The sequence below is a fragment of the Helicoverpa armigera genome, chromosome 31 (genome assembly GCF_030705265.1).
Source record: "Helicoverpa armigera isolate CAAS_96S chromosome 31, ASM3070526v1, whole genome shotgun sequence".
Lineage (NCBI taxonomy): Eukaryota > Metazoa > Arthropoda > Insecta > Lepidoptera > Noctuidae > Helicoverpa > Helicoverpa armigera.
In genome coordinates this window covers 3,408,721-3,428,802 of record NC_087150.1, presented here as the reverse complement: position 1 = coordinate 3,428,802, position 20,082 = coordinate 3,408,721, and the positions used below count along the sequence as shown (strand labels likewise).

Sequence of the window (20,082 nt, the reverse complement as noted above, 5' to 3'; positions counted from 1 at the left end):
TTAACATTGGAACTAAATTATTTGCCTACGAAATATGGCTTCCTCTTATTTATACTGTAAGTAGTTAAATATATAATAACTAGTTGGTAATTAGGATTATATATAGATTTTGATCTCAATATCGAAGGGCCTATAAATATTATATTTGTATACCGGACTTTATTTTTTAAATTATAGCGCCTTATTCAATCCCTACTAATATTATAAATGCGAAAGTAACTCTGTCTGTTACGCTTTCACATCTAAACCACTGAACTGATTTTAATAAAATTTGGTACGGAGATAGAGTTGACCTTGAGAAAGAACTTAGGATAATTTTGATCCCGGACTTTTAAAGAATTCTCTTGGAAACGCGATATAACCGAACTCTACGCGGGCGAAGCCGCGGGCGGAAGCTAATATACAATAAAACATATAAACACTGCCTATACAATGCCTAGTTATAACTTGTAAAGAAATAAACCCTTCTATAATAGTATTAGCTTAAAAAATAGTTTAATTGTATGGTTTTGAATAGCACGTTGAACAAAATAGTCCAGACAAAAATCATCAAATGACCCCTCCCGCTGTGGGTTATCAGCGGTGAGGGAGTGTCAGACTCTTACTGACTAACAACCGTCGTGTTCCGTCGTAGGCCTTTTATGTACCAGGGCCGCGGTAACTCGCGCGAACAATCCCGCAGCCCCAAGTCCAGACTCCAAGCAGAGAAGATTTTAAATGACTCTAACTAAGATATTCTATTGATTGCTTGAAAACTTCATATTATAATAAAGAGTATTATTTTTCTTTAAATACATTTTTTTTTTCAAATATTATTTCTAATAGTCGTCTTTCAGTGATGATTTTAGAATTAAACCAGTTTTTTTTTTACAATTCCAGATGTATTTAAAAAGGTTTGAAATTGTGTAAAAATAATACATATAACGTGTTTATCTAGGTAGGTACACGTTCGCCATAAATGTAACTGAAACACGAATGAACTAAAAACTTGGCTTTAGATATAATTAAACGTAATAATATTATAGTGAGATATTAATATTTTAATTAAAGGATAAACTAAACATAATGTTAATGATATTATAGTCTGACTGTTTTTTTGTGCAGTTCAAAGTTATGTTTTCCCTCGAAAATTGACAGTTGACAGCTGTCAAACTGCACAAAAAAATCGGTGGTGATTACAAAAATACTCATTTAGAATATGACATTTAAGTATAGAGGTATTTTATAGTTTTTATTTGTGAATAGATGAAAGCTAGATATTATTTTTAATTATAAATAATGAATATTGATACGAGAGGCTCCTAGGTTCACCTTGATTGTAGAAACATGAAAAACAAAAGAAAATTATTTGTATTTTTAGGGTTCCGTACCCAAAGGGTAAAACGGGACCCTATTGTTTTCGCTCCTCTGTCTGTCAGTCCGCCCGTCAGTCAGTCACCAGGCTGTATCTCATGAACCGTGATAGTTAGAGAGCTGACATTTTCACAGATGATGTATTTTTGTTGCCGCTATAACAACAAGTACTGAAAACTAGAATTAAATAAATATTTTGGGGGGCTCCCATACAACAAAGGTGATTTTTGTGTCCGTTTTATAAATAATGGTAGGTACGGAACCCTTCGTGCGTGAGTCCGACTCGCACTTGGCAAGTTTTTAAAGAGGAATGAGGGTTTTTGCAATTTTTTCTGCCACCGGGTGGCGCCACGTATGCGTCTGGTCCAAACAGCTGTCAAATAGTATGGAATTGTAGGTGCCGAACTTATTGTTTATTGAAATTCTGTTATATTGGAAGTGTTATTGATTTTATTATGGACTACGGTCAGAATAAGGTTTCCGAACTAAAAATTGAGCTAAGAGAGAGGGTGCAAAAGTCACTGGTACTAAGGAAAAGCTTGTTGAAAAATTTGTTAACACAATATGATTTAGTTTTTTTTATTTACTCAACCGCAATAGTAAAACAATAATGCAGTGCTTTAATTATAAAATAATAAAAAAAACACTAAAATCGTTCACTATTCATAGTAAAGATAAGCACTTTGACAGTTATCTGGACCTGACGACTCGGTGCTGCCACCTCGTGGACGCCATTTTAGAAAACCCTCATTGTTATAATCGGCATTTTTTTAATCTGAAAGCTCTTGGCGAGCACTCTATTTCACTCGAATCTAGTGCGAATATTGTGTTAGTAACAATTAGGTATATTTTCATGTTTCTATAATCAGAGATCATAGCTTGGCGTGTATTTATAAAAGTGTGGTGTGTTGTGAATGTTTATTTATTGGACCGAATTGTAATAAAATGCGTATTAATTGAACTAAGTTGTTTTATTTATGGATACTTGCCGTTAATAATTTGCCTATTTTTTTCCAAACTATATTGGGGTTGACTTCCAGTCTAACCGGATGCAGCTGAGTACCAATTTGCCACATAGAGCGACTGCCTATCTGACCTCCTCAACCTAGTTACCCAGGAAAAGTCTGCTTGCCCCTAGCTAAGACTGCTTGCCAGACTTTCTGGTTTCTGGAAACCCGTAACGACTAGTCGTAGACGGAAGATTTTCGAATGTTAAGACCCGCTAGTTTATCGTGCTTTCGAAACACTGAGGGACTCGTCATGACAAGATAGTCACCAATTAATTCAATAATAATATTAAAAATAATTGTTTATTTCTTTTGTCTCGCCATCTTACCTTTTTCATCAATCATAGACTAAGAAAAACATGCAGTACAGATGTGCCTCCCGACAAAACGGGTAGTAGGTAAAAATGTTAGACTAAATTACACAAGCACTGAACAATCATCGTTCTAACGATAAATAATTACAATTATTACTATTTTATGTTTCTGCATAAAATGATTGACATGTATAACAATTTAAAGAATGCCTACTCTGTTTTGATTCAACTGTATAAACCCCAGTTTACCTGCATTTACATTGGCAGAGATACGAGTGCAGCTTTAGAGCCTTAAATGTTCCCAAAATGTTGAACACAGTAACAGGAGAGAAATGTAATAAAATATTAGGTAAAATACGAGCATAAACTTTGTGGCAATCTGCGATGCGATTGTAATCTATGTGGATGACACAATGTTTCATTCATTCATGTCAACAGTTAACGTATGGTCCAAGATTCGGACAAATTATTGGTATTATATGGCTTTGTTTTTAGTTAAGGAATATGGAAATTATTATGAATTTTAAAAGCTTATTTTACAATATTAATTATAACAACAGTGTTTCTTTATTTCATTAATAAAATGTTATTGGCTGACTACTCAAATTTAAACTCTATGGTTTTGAACGTTGGAAAGGCGCCAAACCGTTTAACAAAATCGGCGGGAAAGGAAACGCAATTTCGTCCTGTCAATGACAGTTTTATTCAGAATGAGTTGTTGTGCTGTGTAAAGAATAAAAGAAAATTAGGCAAGGTAATTGTTATTATATTATTAAAATTACTGACTTTTGTTTCTCGTTACTATAAAGAGAATGTGTCAACAGTGTTTTTGTAAAATAATTTTCTTAAGGTATTTGCTCGTTTCGTTTTGTAAATAGTATTGAGTGCATTTGTAGCCATTTTCAATTTGTGTTAGTTACAGTACGAAAAAAACTATGTCTATAAATAAATACCTAAGGTTTTGAGAAGGCACTTGTTAGACTAATATTATCCTGTGACTTATTTATTGTTCTGTATGTTATATTCTCTTTTCATACATTAAGGAACTATACTATATTTACCGAAGTATACTAAATCATTTTAGTTTTATATGGACAACACTACCTCTACTGTGAGGACAACACTAAAAAGGAGATTTTGACAGATAGAGCGCGCGCTGCCCATGCGCTTCCTTCGTGGACTGATAAACTATGTTTTCTTACGATTGATATTAAATTGTGTTTTAAAAGTGAATACAAGAAGTTATTGTGATACGAGTTGACGTTTTATTTCTGATTAAGGCTAGGAGATCATACCCTAGCTTATATCAGAAGCGGGAAGAACAGAAAACGCCTAATTACCAATGGGGCGCGAATGCTCCGAATACAATAAAATTAATGATCACGCCACACTATGCGAAACACTTAAACGAAGACGAGATGACCACAGCACTGATTGCTCAACCGCAATAATGTATCAAGGACTTATCTACTCAAGGAAAACAAAGCGACATGGTCAACAACTTGTGGAACCTATAATGACGACGACCAGACAAGATTCTTGTATGTAGATTACTGCTTGACACACACTACGCCTGATGGCGATTAGACACCTTCCCCGCCGCGATGCAACAGGTACCCGAGACATTGGACAATCAGGTATAAGCATTAATATTTTTTTTTTCTCATTCCATTAATCCATGGAATAGAAAACAATCATTTAATTGCCCAAACATGTGTATACATGCATACACACGCAGGTGCATGCATGTAGGATAATACAATTATTAAAGGTATGTGCTTAAAACATGTTTGCCACTTGTCAATACAAATATAAAACCAGAAACATTTAGCTCTATATACTAAAAACTATTTGAGCTGACATTTTAGAGCTTCGGTACTGAGTTTTCTCTAGGTTATAGATATTTTGTTGTACATAATGGGTGCCATTCAAAATATAATTTAGCACATAAGTGCAGTTTTACATGGATGTGAACAGAGTTTGCTATTGATCCATTTGATGCATGCATTTTTAAGGTGAGTAAATGTACAACAATATATTTCATTAGACATCCATAAACCAGCTGGGAACATGACAGATACTCTGAGGTAAACATTTATATCCTGAGTAATTATGTATGGTGTTATTTTTGCTACACATTGAATACATAAAATATTCATGAGAAAAGAGTAAATAAAGCAAGTAAAGCTAATTGCATAGTTCATGGGGATGATGGCCAAACGATTTGGTGTTAATGCATTATTTACATACATTACTGAAATAGACAAAGGAAGTACCTATAAAAATAAGTAAATAGGATATAACAATAGGATATTCATGATATAAAGCCAATATTACAATAATTAAAATTGAAATAATCATAATCACTTACAAATAGAGGTAGAAAATAAAGTGGTTAATTGACAACCAACAAAAACCGTGCGACACAGCTCTTGACTATTCTATGTACATCCAAAGCGGTGATAACAGGTATTAATAATGGATAATCAAATACTTTAAAGTACTATAAACACTAAACTGGTTTTTATTAATAAAGTAACTATGAAACTAAATGCTTCAAGCCAGTATGTTTCAGACAGTAAGTATGTTTTACCAATATCTTGGTACTGCCAATAGCATACATCATTGTTAAGTAAAACTTCATTCCAAGCAAATATCATTGCTTGTTATTATTTTAAAGAGTATCTAAAGTAAAAAATTATAAAAATGGTAATCTTTTTAAATGATCTTTTCCATATTATTAACTGTAAATTGCCTCACCTAGAAAAAGTTAAACTGCTTATTCTATCTGAATGTTGGATGATATTACAGCTTACAGGTACATTATAGGACTGTAACACATTAAGGATTGTTTAATCACAGTAAAGATGCAGCAATTGTAGTAGATATTATTTACTTAAAGGATTTTACAGACTGAAGCATAATAAATAAATATAAATCAGTAGTGTCAATTAATCAGAAGAAAATATAACTCAGTAGTGTCAGTAATCTGAGTAGCCAGATCAAATATGTTCTTTTTGAAAGATTTCATTTTAATTTAGAATCCACCATTTGATGCTGAGACCAGTTTTCTCAACCATTAAAAATAACCCGAAGTGCTTAAAGATATGTATACTAAAATCAAATAAATACAAAATAAAGAAATTTCGGCTTTGAAATCTGAATCGAAAGCAGTCTATATATTATTAACTTAATAAATGAATATGGCAATTGGGTCAATAAGAGATAGGTTTGAGTTGGAACAAAACAACATTAGTTATACATAAAATTGTCTGATACTACACAGGAGCTATACCATCAGAATACATTATACCATACTGAAAAAGAAGTATGTGAGACGGTTAAAGAATAAAAGACTAGGCAATTAATAAGTAATTTGTCCTAGCCCATTAAAAAGTTGAATGCATACCAGGGCACTCAGTAAAACATATAGATTATTATAAATAAACTGAACCTGAACTTTTATGGATGGTAACGATACGAGTTAACATTTCTCTCTATACTCTCTTTATGACAGGAAATCTTGTAATTTCCTGGGAGGTAAGACATTTTATTCTGAGACTAAATTTCAGCACATATTGTATGTTAGACCTTCTCTCACAGAAAATTACATGTACAGTTTATGATGATTTTCTTGATTGATGTTGTGAGTCTATTCTGACCACTTATAAAATAGGAACCAAGATTGTGGAGGATCAGAGGAGTGAATTCAGTGGGGTGTCAACAACATCTTTAACAAGTCAGTAAGTACAACCACAAGTGTTTTACAGTCAACAACTAAGAAAGAGCATTGCTTAGTATTTATTAGTTTTGAACCATTAATTGAATAAACTGACTGATAAAGAACAATTTATATGGTGATTGGAACTTATATTTAAAGATGATGACATCTGGTTATGTTTATATTCATATATATTTATTTGCATTCCATAATGTTACAATAGATGTTGAAGAGGCTTAAAACTAAGTAGGTACCATTATAGGCCCTGTTAGGGCACAGCTAAAGAAGGCAATACTTTAAGGCACCATAAATAAAGAACCATGAGTTAAACTAGGCTCAGGGGTACTTTGTTGTCACTTTGTTTGTATTAAAATTGTTTCTACGGCACCACCTTCAATTCTGCTTTCGTATCCCTCATCAGGGATATAGTTCCGAAGGAGCAGAAAGCTTTTCCACTCACGCTTTACAACTTGTAGAGTTATAATTTGATTAAATGGTATTAACTAAAAAGAAAAGCTTAAATTGAGAAGTGTAGTGATTTTAATGAATTGTTAATTAATAAAACAATACCAGACGAAGAAAATTGAATGAATAAATTAAAGATTTGTACAATTTTTACCTTGATTATCTGTTATTAATTCTTACGAGCCTCTGTATTGAGATGTGAAATGAATTGAAAGATTCATACTAACTCAGTTTGGTTGTATTGTTGAATTATTGAAATAAGACTACATAAATAAACTTTTGATAAGTTCATAGGTTGGAAGGTATGCACTATGTACTGTTTTAGCTGGATCTATTGTTTGTTGCTGAAAACAAACGACTCGAGGAAGAAAATGGATATTATGTATTTATATATTTTAACCACTACAATAAGGGATTAACAGAAACAATTGTAATGTTGTAACAATTGTAACTTGTAGTGGTCTGATTGAGTTTGATTGTGTTGTTAAATAATAATAATAGAAGACATGTATTGATTTACTTCAACCATAGGCATTGCTCTAATACAAATAAGAGATGGACAGAGAAAAATGTAATTACTTGTACATTTCTCGTTGTATTATGTTGTTAATTATTAAAAACTAGCGACTGGAATGCTAATAAAGAATTGAGTATTGAATAGACAAGATATGTTGTACTAGTTGTGAGATAACGAATATAAATAAGAGATGGGCAGAGAAACTGACTAAAGAATTCGTATTAGCTACTTTGATCATATTGATGATTAATGGATACTAAACGAGATAAAATATGTATACATATATATTGTAGTCAGAGATAGAAGATGTAATAAATTGAGAGATTTGTATATTGTCCAGTTTGATGATATTGATAATTACGAGTCATTTATGATTCTGAATTTAATACACGGAAGGAATTGTGTAAGGACGGTTTTGTGTAAGGAGCCGCTTGTGATAATATTATTAATCAATATTTATAGAGATCTTCATTGACACATACCTACTTAAAAAGCTGTGTATATTTCTCATAGCTCTCAATTCTTCGAAACTAAGTCCTTAAAAAAAAAAAAATGTATATATTGTGCCAATAAAGTGTAATTGTGAAGTATATAAAATAAGACAGGATATTAAGCAATTGTATATTGTATTGAAGATCAATACAAGTGTAGTGACGCAGTTTATGAATCTAAGGCTGGATATTAAGAAATTGTATATTGTATTGTTAATGTACAGTAGTCCAAGTACTGGATAGAAAGAAGTTGTTTACTGTAATGAGAAATTATATAAGCAGAAGCAATGTGTAAATACTGATTTGCACTTTGAATTATGATAGTGATAAATTTTAATGTGTTAATAAGGAACATAAGTTCAGAGACTTTGTATAATAGAAGTTTTCTATTGAAATGAGAAATGATATAAGTATTTTGATGCCAATATGGTGATGTTGACTTGTACTGCTTGAATTTGAATGAGGTACACAAATCCAGAGACTGGATACATAGGATTCTTTATTTAATGATTGATGATATAAGTATGTTGTCGTCGATATGTTCATATTGACTTGTAATATTGAAATTTGAATGTATTGATAAGGTATGTGTAAGATAAGAACGAGACGAGAGAGAGAGACGAGACTGTATATAAGGAATTGTTTATTTGATGGGGAACTATATAAATGAATTCATGTCAATATGTTGATTTTGACTTGTATTGCTTGAATTTGAATGTATTGGTAAGGTACCTACACAAGTCCGGAGACTGGATATAGAGAATTGTTTATTTAATGGGGAATGATAAAAGTATATTGATGTCAAAATGTTGATGTTGACTTGTAATCGTTGAATTTGAATGTATTTATAAAGAAATAAATCCAGAGACTTTATATAAAACATGTCGACTATTGAAATAGGAAATGACATAAGTATATAGATGCCAATATGTTGATGTTGACTTGAAATGGTTGAATTTGAATGTATTTATAAAGAATATAGATCCAGAGACTGGATATAAATAAAGTTGATTATTGAAATAGGATATGATATAAGTATATAGATGCCAATATGTTGATGTTTACTTGTAATGGTTGAATTTGAATGTATTTATAAAGAAATAAATCCAGAGACTGGATATAAAACAAGTGGATTATTGAAATAGGAAATTATATAAGTATATAGATATCAATATGTTGATGTTGGCTTGAAATGGTTGAATTGGAATGTATTTATAAAGAATATAAATCCAGAGACTGGATATAAAACAAGTCGATTATTTAAATAGGAAAATATATAAGTATATAGATGCCAATATGTTGATGTTGACTTGTCATGGTTAAATTTGAATGTATTGATAAGGTACATAAGTCGAGAGACTTGATAGAAGGATCTTGATGTCAATTTGTTAACATGACTAGAAGGCGTAGATAGCTCCAAATAGGAGTGAATTCCTCGTTGCAGTCACAGTGATAGTAAGATTAACTTACTCTGTTAAACTTGAATGTTTTGATAAAGTATACAAGTCCAAATACTAGACGTGAAGTTGTTTACCGTAGTAAGAATTTGTACAAGTATATGGTTGCCAATTTGTTAAAATGGCAATGTACACAAGTCACAGTTTGGATTCAAAATGAAATGAAATGAAAATATTTGCAGAAATTGTTTATCGTAGTGAGAGTTTATGCAATTATATTGTTGACGATTTGTTAGCATGGCTGGAAGGCGTGGATGGCTCCAGTTGGAGTGAAGGCCACGATGCAGTCATAGTTAGAGATGGCTGGAAGGCGTGGATGGCTCCAGTTGGAGTGAAGGCCACGATGCAGTCATAGTTAGAGATGGCTGGAAGGCGTGGATGGCTCCAGTTGGAGTGAAGGCCACGATGCAGTCATAGTTAGAGTTGGCTGGAAGGCGTGGATGGCTCCAGTTGGAGTGAAGGCCACGATGCAGTCATAGTTAGAGTTGGCTGGAAGGCGTGGATGGCTCCAGTTGGAGTGAAGGCCACGATGCAGTCATAGTTAGAGATGGCTGGAAGGCGTGGATGGCTCCAGTTGGAGTGAAGGCCACGATGCAGTCATAGTTAGAGATGGCTGGAAGGCGTGGATGGCTTCAGTTGGAGTGAAGGCCACGATGCAGTCCTAGTTAAAGATACGACTCTGGAAGGTTGGCACGATCGTGAAGCCTTGTTGGTGGACATCCTCTTGGCTTTGCGGTGAGGGGTCAAATGCAGATGTCGTGAGTTGAGATTGGCTGGAAGGCGTGGATGGCTCCAGTTGGAGTGAAGGCCACGATGCAGTCCGTCCTAGTTAAAGATACGACTCTGGAAGGTTGGCACGATCGTGAAGCCTTGTTGGTGGACATCCTCTTGGCTTTGCGGTGAGGGGTCAAATGCAGATGTCGTGAGTTGAGATTGGCTGGAAGGCGTGGATGGCTCCAGTTGGAGTGAAGGCCACGATGCAGTCCGTCCTAGTTAAAGATACGACTCTGGAAGGTTGGCACGATCGTGAAGCCTTGTTGGTGGACATCCTCTTGGCTTTGCGGTGAGGGGTCAAATGCAGATGTCGTGAGTTGAGATTGGCTGGAAGGCGTGGATGGCTCCAGTTGGAGTGAAGGCCACGATGCAGTCCGTCCTAGTTAAAGATACGACTCTGGAAGGTTGGCACGATCGTGAAGCCTTGTTGGTGGATATCCTCTTGGCTTTGCGGTGAGGGGTCAAATGCAGATGTCGTGAGTTGAGATTGGCTGGAAGGCGTGGATGGCTCCAGTTGGAGTGAAGGCCACGATGCAGTCCGTCCTAGTTAAAGATACGACTCTGGAAGGTTGGCACGATCGTGAAGCCTTGTTGGTGGATATCCTCTTGGCTTTGCGGTGAGGGGTCAAATGCAGATGTCGTGAGTTGAGATTGGCTGGAAGGCGTGGATGGCTCCAGTTGGAGTGAAGGCCACGATGCAGTCCGTCCTAGTTAAAGATACGACTCTGGAAGGTTGGCACGATCGTGAAGCCTTGTTGGTGGACATCCTCTTGGCTTTGCGGTGAGGGGTCAAATGCAGATGTCGTGAGTTGAGATTGGCTGGAAGGCGTGGATGGCTCCAGTTGGAGTGAAGGCCACGATGCAGTCCGTCCTAGTTAAAGATACGACTCTGGAAGGTTGGCACGATCGTGAAGCCTTGTTGGTGGACATCCTCTTGGCTTTGCGGTGAGGGGTCAAATGCAGATGTCGTGAGTTGAGATTGGCTGGAAGGAGTGGATAGCTCCAGTTGGAGTGAAGGCCACGATACGGTCATGAGGCCAAATGCAAACGTCGCCAGTTAAGGCCGACTGGGTGGTGTAGATGGGTCCAGTAAGAGTGAAGGCCACGATACGGTCATGAGGCCAAATGCAAACGTCGCCAGTTAAGGCCGACTGGGTGGTGTAGATGGGTCCAGTAAGAGTGAAGGCCACGATACGATCATGAGGCCAAATGCAAACGTCGCCAGTTAAGGCCGACTGGGTGGTGTAGATGGGTCCAGTAAGAGTGAAGGCCACGATACGGTCATGAGGCCAAATGCAAACGTCGCCAGTTAAGGCCGACTGGGTGGTGTAGATGGGTCCAATAAGAGTGAAGGCCACGATACGATCATGAGGCCAAATGCAAACGTCGCCAGTTAAGGCCGACTGGGTGGTGTAGATGGGTCCAGTAAGAGTGAAGGCCACGATACGGTCATGAGGCCAAATGCAAACGTCGCCAGTTAAGGCCGACTGGGTGGTGTAGATGGGTCCAGTAAGAGTGAAGGCCTCGAGGCAGTCCTAGGAACGCAGCTCTGTAAAGGTGGCACAGTCATGAATTCTTGCTGGCGAATAACCTCTTGACTTTGAGAAGTTTGAGGACAAACTTAGTGGTCAGAATGGCCGAATGTTAGACTAATATTATCCTGTGACTTATTTATTGTTCTGTATGTTATATTCTCTTTTCATACATTAAGGAACTATACTATATTTACCGAAGTATACTAAATCATTTTAGTTTTATATGGACAACACTACCTCTACTGTGAGGACAACACTAAAAAGGAGATTTTGACAGATAGAGCGCGCGCTGCCCATGCGCTTCCTTCGTGGACTGATAAACTATGTTTTCTTACGATTGATATTAAATTGTGTTTTAAAAGTGAATACAAGAAGTTATTGTGATACGAGTTGACGTTTTATTTCTGATTAAGGCTAGGAGATCATACCCTAGCTTATACACTTAACTAAAGACTTCATAATATGACTTTATTTATGAAATCAGATTAAAATAGAAGCTGGCTAAAAAGTAATGTACCTAAATACAAAAATAACAATTAGGTAGGTACTTATTCAATTGAAAGTTTATTTGTTTAATATAGGTACCTACTTGTATAAATCCTATCACGATTTTTCCTTTATTTAAGTCCCTATTCAAATGGAGTAGGTATGTACAGGTAGTTATTTTTTATTCAAATACTTACGGAATTTAGATAGGTAGGTACATATACTTTTGTATTCCAGATGAATCGGCGTAGTTTACGCCAAAGACCGAGAATTAGTTACTACGAACCCGAAGAACCGAGTTTGGACGAATACATTTGTAAGTACATAGCTTTACGTCTAGCTGAAAACGTAACATCATAATCTATGTAGCTAGGTAGGCCTACTCCTTCCCTAACTATGTTGGGGTCGGCTTCCAGTCTAACCGGATGCAGCTGAGTACCAGTGTGTCACAAGGAGCGACTGCTTATCTGACCTCCTCAACCCAGTTACCCGGGCAACCCAATACTCTTAGGTAAGACTACTTGTCAAACTTACTGGCTCCTGACTACCCGTAACGTCTGCTAATGATGGTCTAATGATATGCAGGACCTAGAGTTTATAGTGCCCTCCGAAACACTGGTACTCGGCTGCATCCGCTTAGACTGGAAGCCGACCCCAACATAGTTGGGAAAAGGCTAGGCAGATGATTACATAGAAAGAGGCTTGACTTTCGTTTTCAGATTGCGATGGGTGCACCGACTTTGTGTACGAATACTGTGCGATTCACGGGCCTTTACTGGTCATCCCTGATGATAAGGTAAGTAAATAAATATAGGTACCGAGTAAGCTGAATATTTTTACCTGCCGATGAGTTTATCAACTCCCCAAAAAGGAGGTGGTGATCCATTTGAATGTTTATTTATATTTTTTTCTCAATTCTTCCCGGCAAAAACACATTGGAAGGGGTGGGCGTTTTTGAGGACTGTCTCATGTAATTTTGACGATCGAAAAATGCTGTTTTTCAGCCTATTTTTAATAAATGCTTTTAGATTTTTTTATTTTCTCTTTTGTTACTGTTAATTATTAAATTACAATACCCGCCCTGTTTCCCTCCTGAAATCCTGTAGGTTCCTACCAAAAGTCCCTTCCCGGCCTACGTCCCCCGCGCCGCGCTTACAATCCCGCATGTGTTCCTACATATAGCACCCTCTATTATACCAGGTAAGTTCCCAAATTCATATTTTATTGTAAGGTACTTTATTTAATACACGCCTCGGCAAACGTAGTGTAGGACGTCCTCAGGCACGGTGGAGTGATGACTTGCGCAAGACGGCTGGCAGGAGCTGGATGCGAGCAGCCGAAAACTGATCTCAGCGGCGTGCACTGGGTGAGGCCTATGTCCAGCAGTGGACTGCGATAGGCTGATGATGATGATGATGATGATGTACTTAATTTCATGTAATTGTTCCGTACCCAAAGGATAAAGGTGCGTTTTGAAAGCCAGTTGCCGACTACAACTGGTAACCGCACTTACAGCGACTGCATGAAGTTGGTCGATATCTGAGGGCGACTGCACGTGCTGCTGCCGCTTCGATCCAAAACGGTTTCATGTAAATACATACAAACCAGTAGTGCAGCTACGGCCGACTCCTTGCAGTCGCGGCATGTGCGGTCTCAAAGCTTACCTTAAGGCGAGGAATTGGTCAACAATAATTCCATAACCGGCACGCGCATCTAAGGCGCCAAAAGGGGTCGGAGCGTCTGAGCGGGGCGAGGATAACAATACGCGCGCTAGCTTATAACTAAAAGTCGTAAGCGACAAAATGGTTTTGTAATTTTATTATTTACAAATGATAATTTGATAAAAATTCCTTCTACAATTTTAAAGAGTATGTATATACTCAACTACTAAAAAAGTTAAGAGGCTTAAATCGGTCCCGTATGCCCATAATATGTGAATCTCTTTTTAAAAAGAGGTATGTTTGATATATTTTTCTCTGTTATAAAAGTTACCTAATCATGTTTCTACAACAAACAAAATAAGGTTTATATCGTGAACTTTCAGATAACCAAGTTGTATTTTGATCCGTTTTGTATTTACTGAGAAAAATTGAAATCCTTGGGGCCAAAAATTCCAATTCGTCAACGGGACTCTATTACTAAGACTTCGCTGGCCGTCTGTCACCAGGCTGTATCTCATGAACCGTGATAGTGGGATAGCTGAATGTTTCAGAGAGTTAGCTAATAGTTCTATAGGTACAACAATAATTTCAGCATTGCAGTATTTCTTTTTTCCTGACTTTAGTTTTTTTTTTAGTTGTCTCGATCTATTAGACTACCTGCGGTTTTATACAACCTATCCGTTTTTTTGCGATTAGAGATTGAGGCCGAATTTACTATCTATATCGGGTGGCTCTTTGTCCTTCCGTCCCCTAAACCGCGTTGTTCCACGCGCTCCTCAAAGACGGTTAGCAAACCCCAGCGGGGCCCACTAGGGCCAAGGCCTGTCGGGGCTCCGGGATTGTTCGAAAGGCTTACCGCGGCCCTGGCACATAAAGGGCTTAAGAGGGAACATGGTGGGGTTCAGTCAGTAAGAGTCTGACACTCCCTCTCGCTGCGCCCACGGGGAGGGGCCATTTCATGATTTCACACCAAAATACCCAATTGATATGGAGCTAATGTTAAAATTCAATCTCTAATCGCAAATCAAAGGATAGGATAAAGGAAGATAGGTTATAGAAATCGCCGTATGTATGTCTCAGGCGCTGGTCTGGGTATATTCAGTACTTTGACCCTACCACGCGGCGTTCGCTTCGGACCGTACTGCGGAGTTCGCACGCAAAATGTCGACTCCATGTATTGTTGGCAGGTAATTTAAATAAGTTATTTATTTGTTTATTGTGTATGTTTGCTTTATTGGACTAGTATAATTGTTTTTTGTGTCGGTAAAGAGCCTCATGTTTGGTAAAAACAGTTTTGAGGGTACTGAAAATTTCACAAAGTGTAAGGTTCAAGTTCACGGACAAAAATAAACGTCATATTTTTGAACGTGAAAAAAGGCCTTGTTTAGCCAATGGCCTAGCTGGTTGATTGAACGATATATATAAATGTTATTTAAAACTATGTACTAGATATACGATAGAAACGGCAAAAGATCTCACGTAGTGGACGCGGAGGATGGTAATCGGTCCAACTGGATGCGTTACGTCAACTGCGCACGGAACTGGCGGGAACAAAACCTCTTGGCTTACCAATATCAAGGGCAGCTTTATTATAGGTATGATTATATACATTTCTATACAAAATTATACATTTTTTGTTTGTACCCTAAAGGTTCCAAAACTACTGAAACGTTATGAAAACTTCCACTGTTGGAAAGCTACACTCTTCTCGAGTAATATAGGCTATATTTTACCCCGGTACGGGCAGTAGTTCCCACGGGATGCGGATGAAACCGCGGGAAATCAGATAGTAATATATAAAGAGGGTATCATTGCCTAACTTTTCCCAACTAAGTTTGTAATTTGTAAATAAGTAGGTATGTGTGTTTGTTATTTCTTCACTCACAAACGGTTCATAGATGAAACTTGACAGTACCTAATATTGCTTGTACAACAGAATAATATATTAGGTACTTACTACTTTTTGTTTAAGAGCGGGAATAAGTTCCCTTAGTAAGCGCGCGAAACCGCTGGCGGAAGCTAGTGTACAAATATTTGTATTTTACTTACCTTGGTATTGCATGAGGTAAGGGAGTTTTTTTTACGAACTGTTACAGAACTATCAAAATAATCCCTCGCTTCACGGAGCTACTAGTGTTCTACGGCAGCGAGTTCGCGAACACGCTGCATATCAACCTGAGCAAGTATAACGCGCCTCCGGGATATGCTCAAAAATTCGGTACGTATTATATTATCCTATATCCTTCTAAAGGCCTATTCAGACCTAAGCGGTATTCGCTACCACCTGCGGCAGAGAAAACCCAGTGGGTATGCGATAATATTACTGTTCATGTTCGGGATGCATGCCGCTGCTCCCGCGCGGTATGTACTTCTACCCACAGCGGCAGCGAATATCGCTCAGGTTTGAATAGGCCTTAATATTATGTAGGTATGCGAAATTATGTATTGTATAGGTCTTTCTTCGTTCCTGTTTCACGCAAAAAATACCTACTCGATGGATTTTGGTGAAACTTGGCAGTGATAAGTAGCTTATAGAGGCACTAAAATGATATTTACTTGATCCGTATGCAAAAGACGACATTTTGGGTATTTCTAAGTACGAGTGAATCGCGAAGACTCATACTTTCTTCATTTCTAATAACAAATATGAACTATATTGATATCATATGAACATATCATTTGATTTGGCACTTAAATGTAAACCTTGAAATGACGAATAGGACTTGACATTCATATTTTTATAGGTGCACCCCCCGCCAAGAAACCAAAGCAAGACCTACAAAACGAAAAACAAGAGATACAAAGAGAACAAAAATCATCAAAAATTGAGAAAACTGAAGAAAAACTAAATAATAGTCCTGATGTACCCGAAAATAGTAAGTTTGGACCTAACAGTAAAAGACAAAAATCTATTTCATATGAATGTGTTTCAAAAGATAAACCTGATATTAAGGTAAAAAAAAATATTGAACCCTCAAATAGTCAAGATATTCCAATACAGAGTAATAATTATGTAAATGAAAATGAATTCAAATGTAAGATCTGTAATTATAAAGGCATAAATAGCGATTTGGAAAGACATAGCTTAAGACACAAAAATATTAGTACTAACAAGCCTGAAAAATGTGATGTTAGTCCGAGTCGTTATAGTCAAAAGTGTGATTTAGTTAAACACACTCGTACACACACTGGTGAGAAACCTTACAAATGTGATATTTGTCCGAGTAGTTTTAGTGTAAAGAGTCATTTAATAAGACACATTCGTATACACACTGGTGAGAAACCTTATAAATGTAATATTTGTCCGAATAGTTTTATTCAAAAGGTTGGCTTAGTTTATCACATTCGTACACACACTGGTGAGAAACCTTATAAATGTGATATTTGTCCGAGTAGTTTTAGTTTGGAGGGTAGTTTAATAAAACACATTCGTACACATACTGGTGAGAAACCTTATAAATGTGATATTTGTCCAAGTCATTTCAGTGAAAAGGGACATTTAGTACCACACATTCGTACACATACTGGTGAGAAACCTTACAAATGTGATTTTTGTCCGAGTAGTTTTAGTGAGAAGGGTAGTTTAATAAGACACATTCGTACACACACTGGTGAGAAACCTTATAAATGTGATATTTGTCCGAGTAGTTTTAGTCAAAAGAGTGATTTAATTAGACACATTCGTACACACACTGGTGAGAAACCTTATAAATGTGATATTTGTCCGAGTAGTTTTAGTCGAAAGGGTGATTTAATTATACACATTCGCACACACACTGGTGAGAAACCTTATAAATGTGATATTTGTCCGAGTAGTTTTAGACACAAGAATACTTTAATAGCACACATTCGTACACACACTGGTGAGAAACCTTATAAATGTGATATTTGTCCGAGTAGTTTTAGTGTAAAGAGTACTTTAAAAGCACACATTCGTACACACACTGGTGAGAAACCTTTTAAATGTGATATTTGTCCGCGCAGTTTTAGTAGAAATTGTTATTTAAGAACACACATTCGTACACACAATGGTGAAAAATCTAATAAATGTGATATACAAAAAAATTGTCAGTCTTCAAAATAGTTTAAAAACACATAATCGTAAATTCGGATTTCGAAAGCTGCAGCATAATTTTTGATGTAAGTAATTTTTCGTGGCAATCTAGGTAATTAATTGTTTTTCTTTGTTCAAAATTTTTATACGGGTGAAAAGAGTTTTTTTTCTTTTTTTTTAAATTTTATAAACTTGATATGAATTTATTTTTAAGTAGGTTAGTTTGTCATCACTATTCAATTCTATTAAGGTGTTTTGTAATTTTACGATTACAATAATACCTACTTATGTATATATTTAGCGATGTGGTCCGATTTGTTAGGTAATTTTATATGAACTTAGTTTTTTTATTGTGCTTATGTGATTTTGTTTTTATTTTTAAATAATTGTTATTTTGTTTGTCAAATTCACGAAACTTCTGTGGATAAGAGCGCTTTCAAACCAGGGGATTTTCCTCAGTATCTGTATGAAATATTGCACAATGTTCATCATCATCATCATCATCATCAGCCTATCGCAGTCCACTGCTGGACATAGGCCTCTCCAAGTGCACAATGTTATTAAAAGTATATATTTAGACGAAGTCCATTAGGTTAGTACATGCCTATTTGTTTTGTAGGTCTTATTTTTTTTACTTCTAAGCAAAGATTTTGTTTGACTATAAGAAGAAATTATTTGTTTTTGTTGCTACAAAAAGTAGGTACTTATTCTTATTAACATAATTACATTAATAAAACTATTTTCTTTTTATCATGTATTTTTATTGCCGCTATTAGTACATAGCTTAGAGTATATAAATATCTAGATGGAGCGTCGCCCTACAATCACAAAAAAGAAGCTGAAGCAATTGTTATGCATGTCGTTCTATACTGCGCGTCGACGTAAATAATGTTACTAGCCTCTATGATTCTCTCACAAATCATGTAAAAAATAGACTAATTAAATAATTTTGTATACTGTTATTGTTCCTGTCTTTTTTTATCGTCCCACTGCTGGGCACAGGCCTCCTCTCACATGGAGAAGAATTGAGCATTAATCACCACGCTTGCTCGATCCGGGTTGGTGATTTCTGTAATCTGTGATATAGTCCAGGTTTCCTCAAGATGTTTTCCTTCACCTTTTTATCAGCCATAATTCTAAAAAAAAATTATGTTACTTTGATGAACATCATTTGTTTATCAAATAATAGTACAGTAGACTGCACATCAGTGGTAACTGTCATGCACCTTAACTCAATAGTAATAAGTACGATTTTCCTATAAAACTGTTACCACTGACCTGAAGTTGACTGTACCTACATACTATTTTGGAGAATCAGAAAATGTCTATCCGAGCAATAAAAATAGAGATCAAATCTATGATTTGATACTATTAGTGTCACTTATTACTTTTTAAAATATCCTGTAAGTACCTATACATAGCATAAATACGAGAAGTTGGGAGAATGAAAAAAGTAAACTGGCAACACTGATAAAATATGGCGTGGTTTAGTGATCATAAAAACGAAAAACAAATATGCATTTTCTGGGTTAATAGGTGATGTGTTTGGTACTTTTCACCCTTCCTTTATTATATTTATTATTCCGACAGACTTTAATTGCACATAACGTCATTTTATCACAGTTATTTGTATCCTACTTAGCGCGCGTAATAAGTATTGACAGTTAAGCGACACGATCTGTACAGATTGGCGGGAAAGCGCCTGTCAGCCAACTGTTGGCTGACATGACACGCTTGCGCCTTGCGCGCACTTGACGCTCCATCTAGACATTTCTGTAATCAAAGCTGGATGACATAATGTTTCATTCATTCATGTCAACAGATAACGTATGGGCCAAGATCATAATCCTCCGAGCCTTTTTCCCAACTATGTTGGGGTCGGCTTCCAGTCTAACCGGATTCAGCTGAGTACCAGTGCTTTACAAGAAGCGACTGCCTATCTGACCTCCTCAACCCAGTTACCCGGGCAACCCGATACCCCTTGGTTAGACTGGTGTCAGACTTACTGGCTTCTGACTACCCGTAACGACTGCCAAGGATGTTCAATGACAGCCGGGACCTAAAGTTTAACGTGCCATCCGAAACACAGCCATTGGTGTCTAAGATATACTTAGAAAGTACATACAAACTTAGAAAAGTTGCATTGGTACTTGCCTGACCTGGGATCGAACCCGCGCCCTCATACTTGAGAGGTTGGTCCTTTACCCACTAGGCCACCACGACTTTACACTTTGACACGTATGGGCC

The 20,082-nt window shown here is 36.6% G+C and overlaps 1 protein-coding gene across 1 annotated transcript; it reads left to right on the top strand.

Moving 5' to 3' along the window:
- The first annotated feature begins 3,352 nt into the window (after positions 1-3,352).
- On the top strand, positions 3,353-18,728 carry LOC135119197 (zinc finger protein 436-like). The gene is made up of 8 exons (XM_064043192.1): positions 3,353-3,428; positions 12,358-12,436; positions 12,840-12,916; positions 13,227-13,320; positions 14,862-14,968; positions 15,231-15,376; positions 15,878-15,999; positions 16,526-18,728. The coding sequence occupies exons 2-8, from the start codon at positions 12,358-12,360 to the stop codon at positions 17,863-17,865; spliced, it is 1,965 nt and encodes a 654-aa protein (XP_063899262.1). The 5' UTR covers positions 3,353-3,428; the 3' UTR covers positions 17,866-18,728.
- The last annotated feature ends 1,354 nt before the right edge of the window (positions 18,729-20,082 follow it).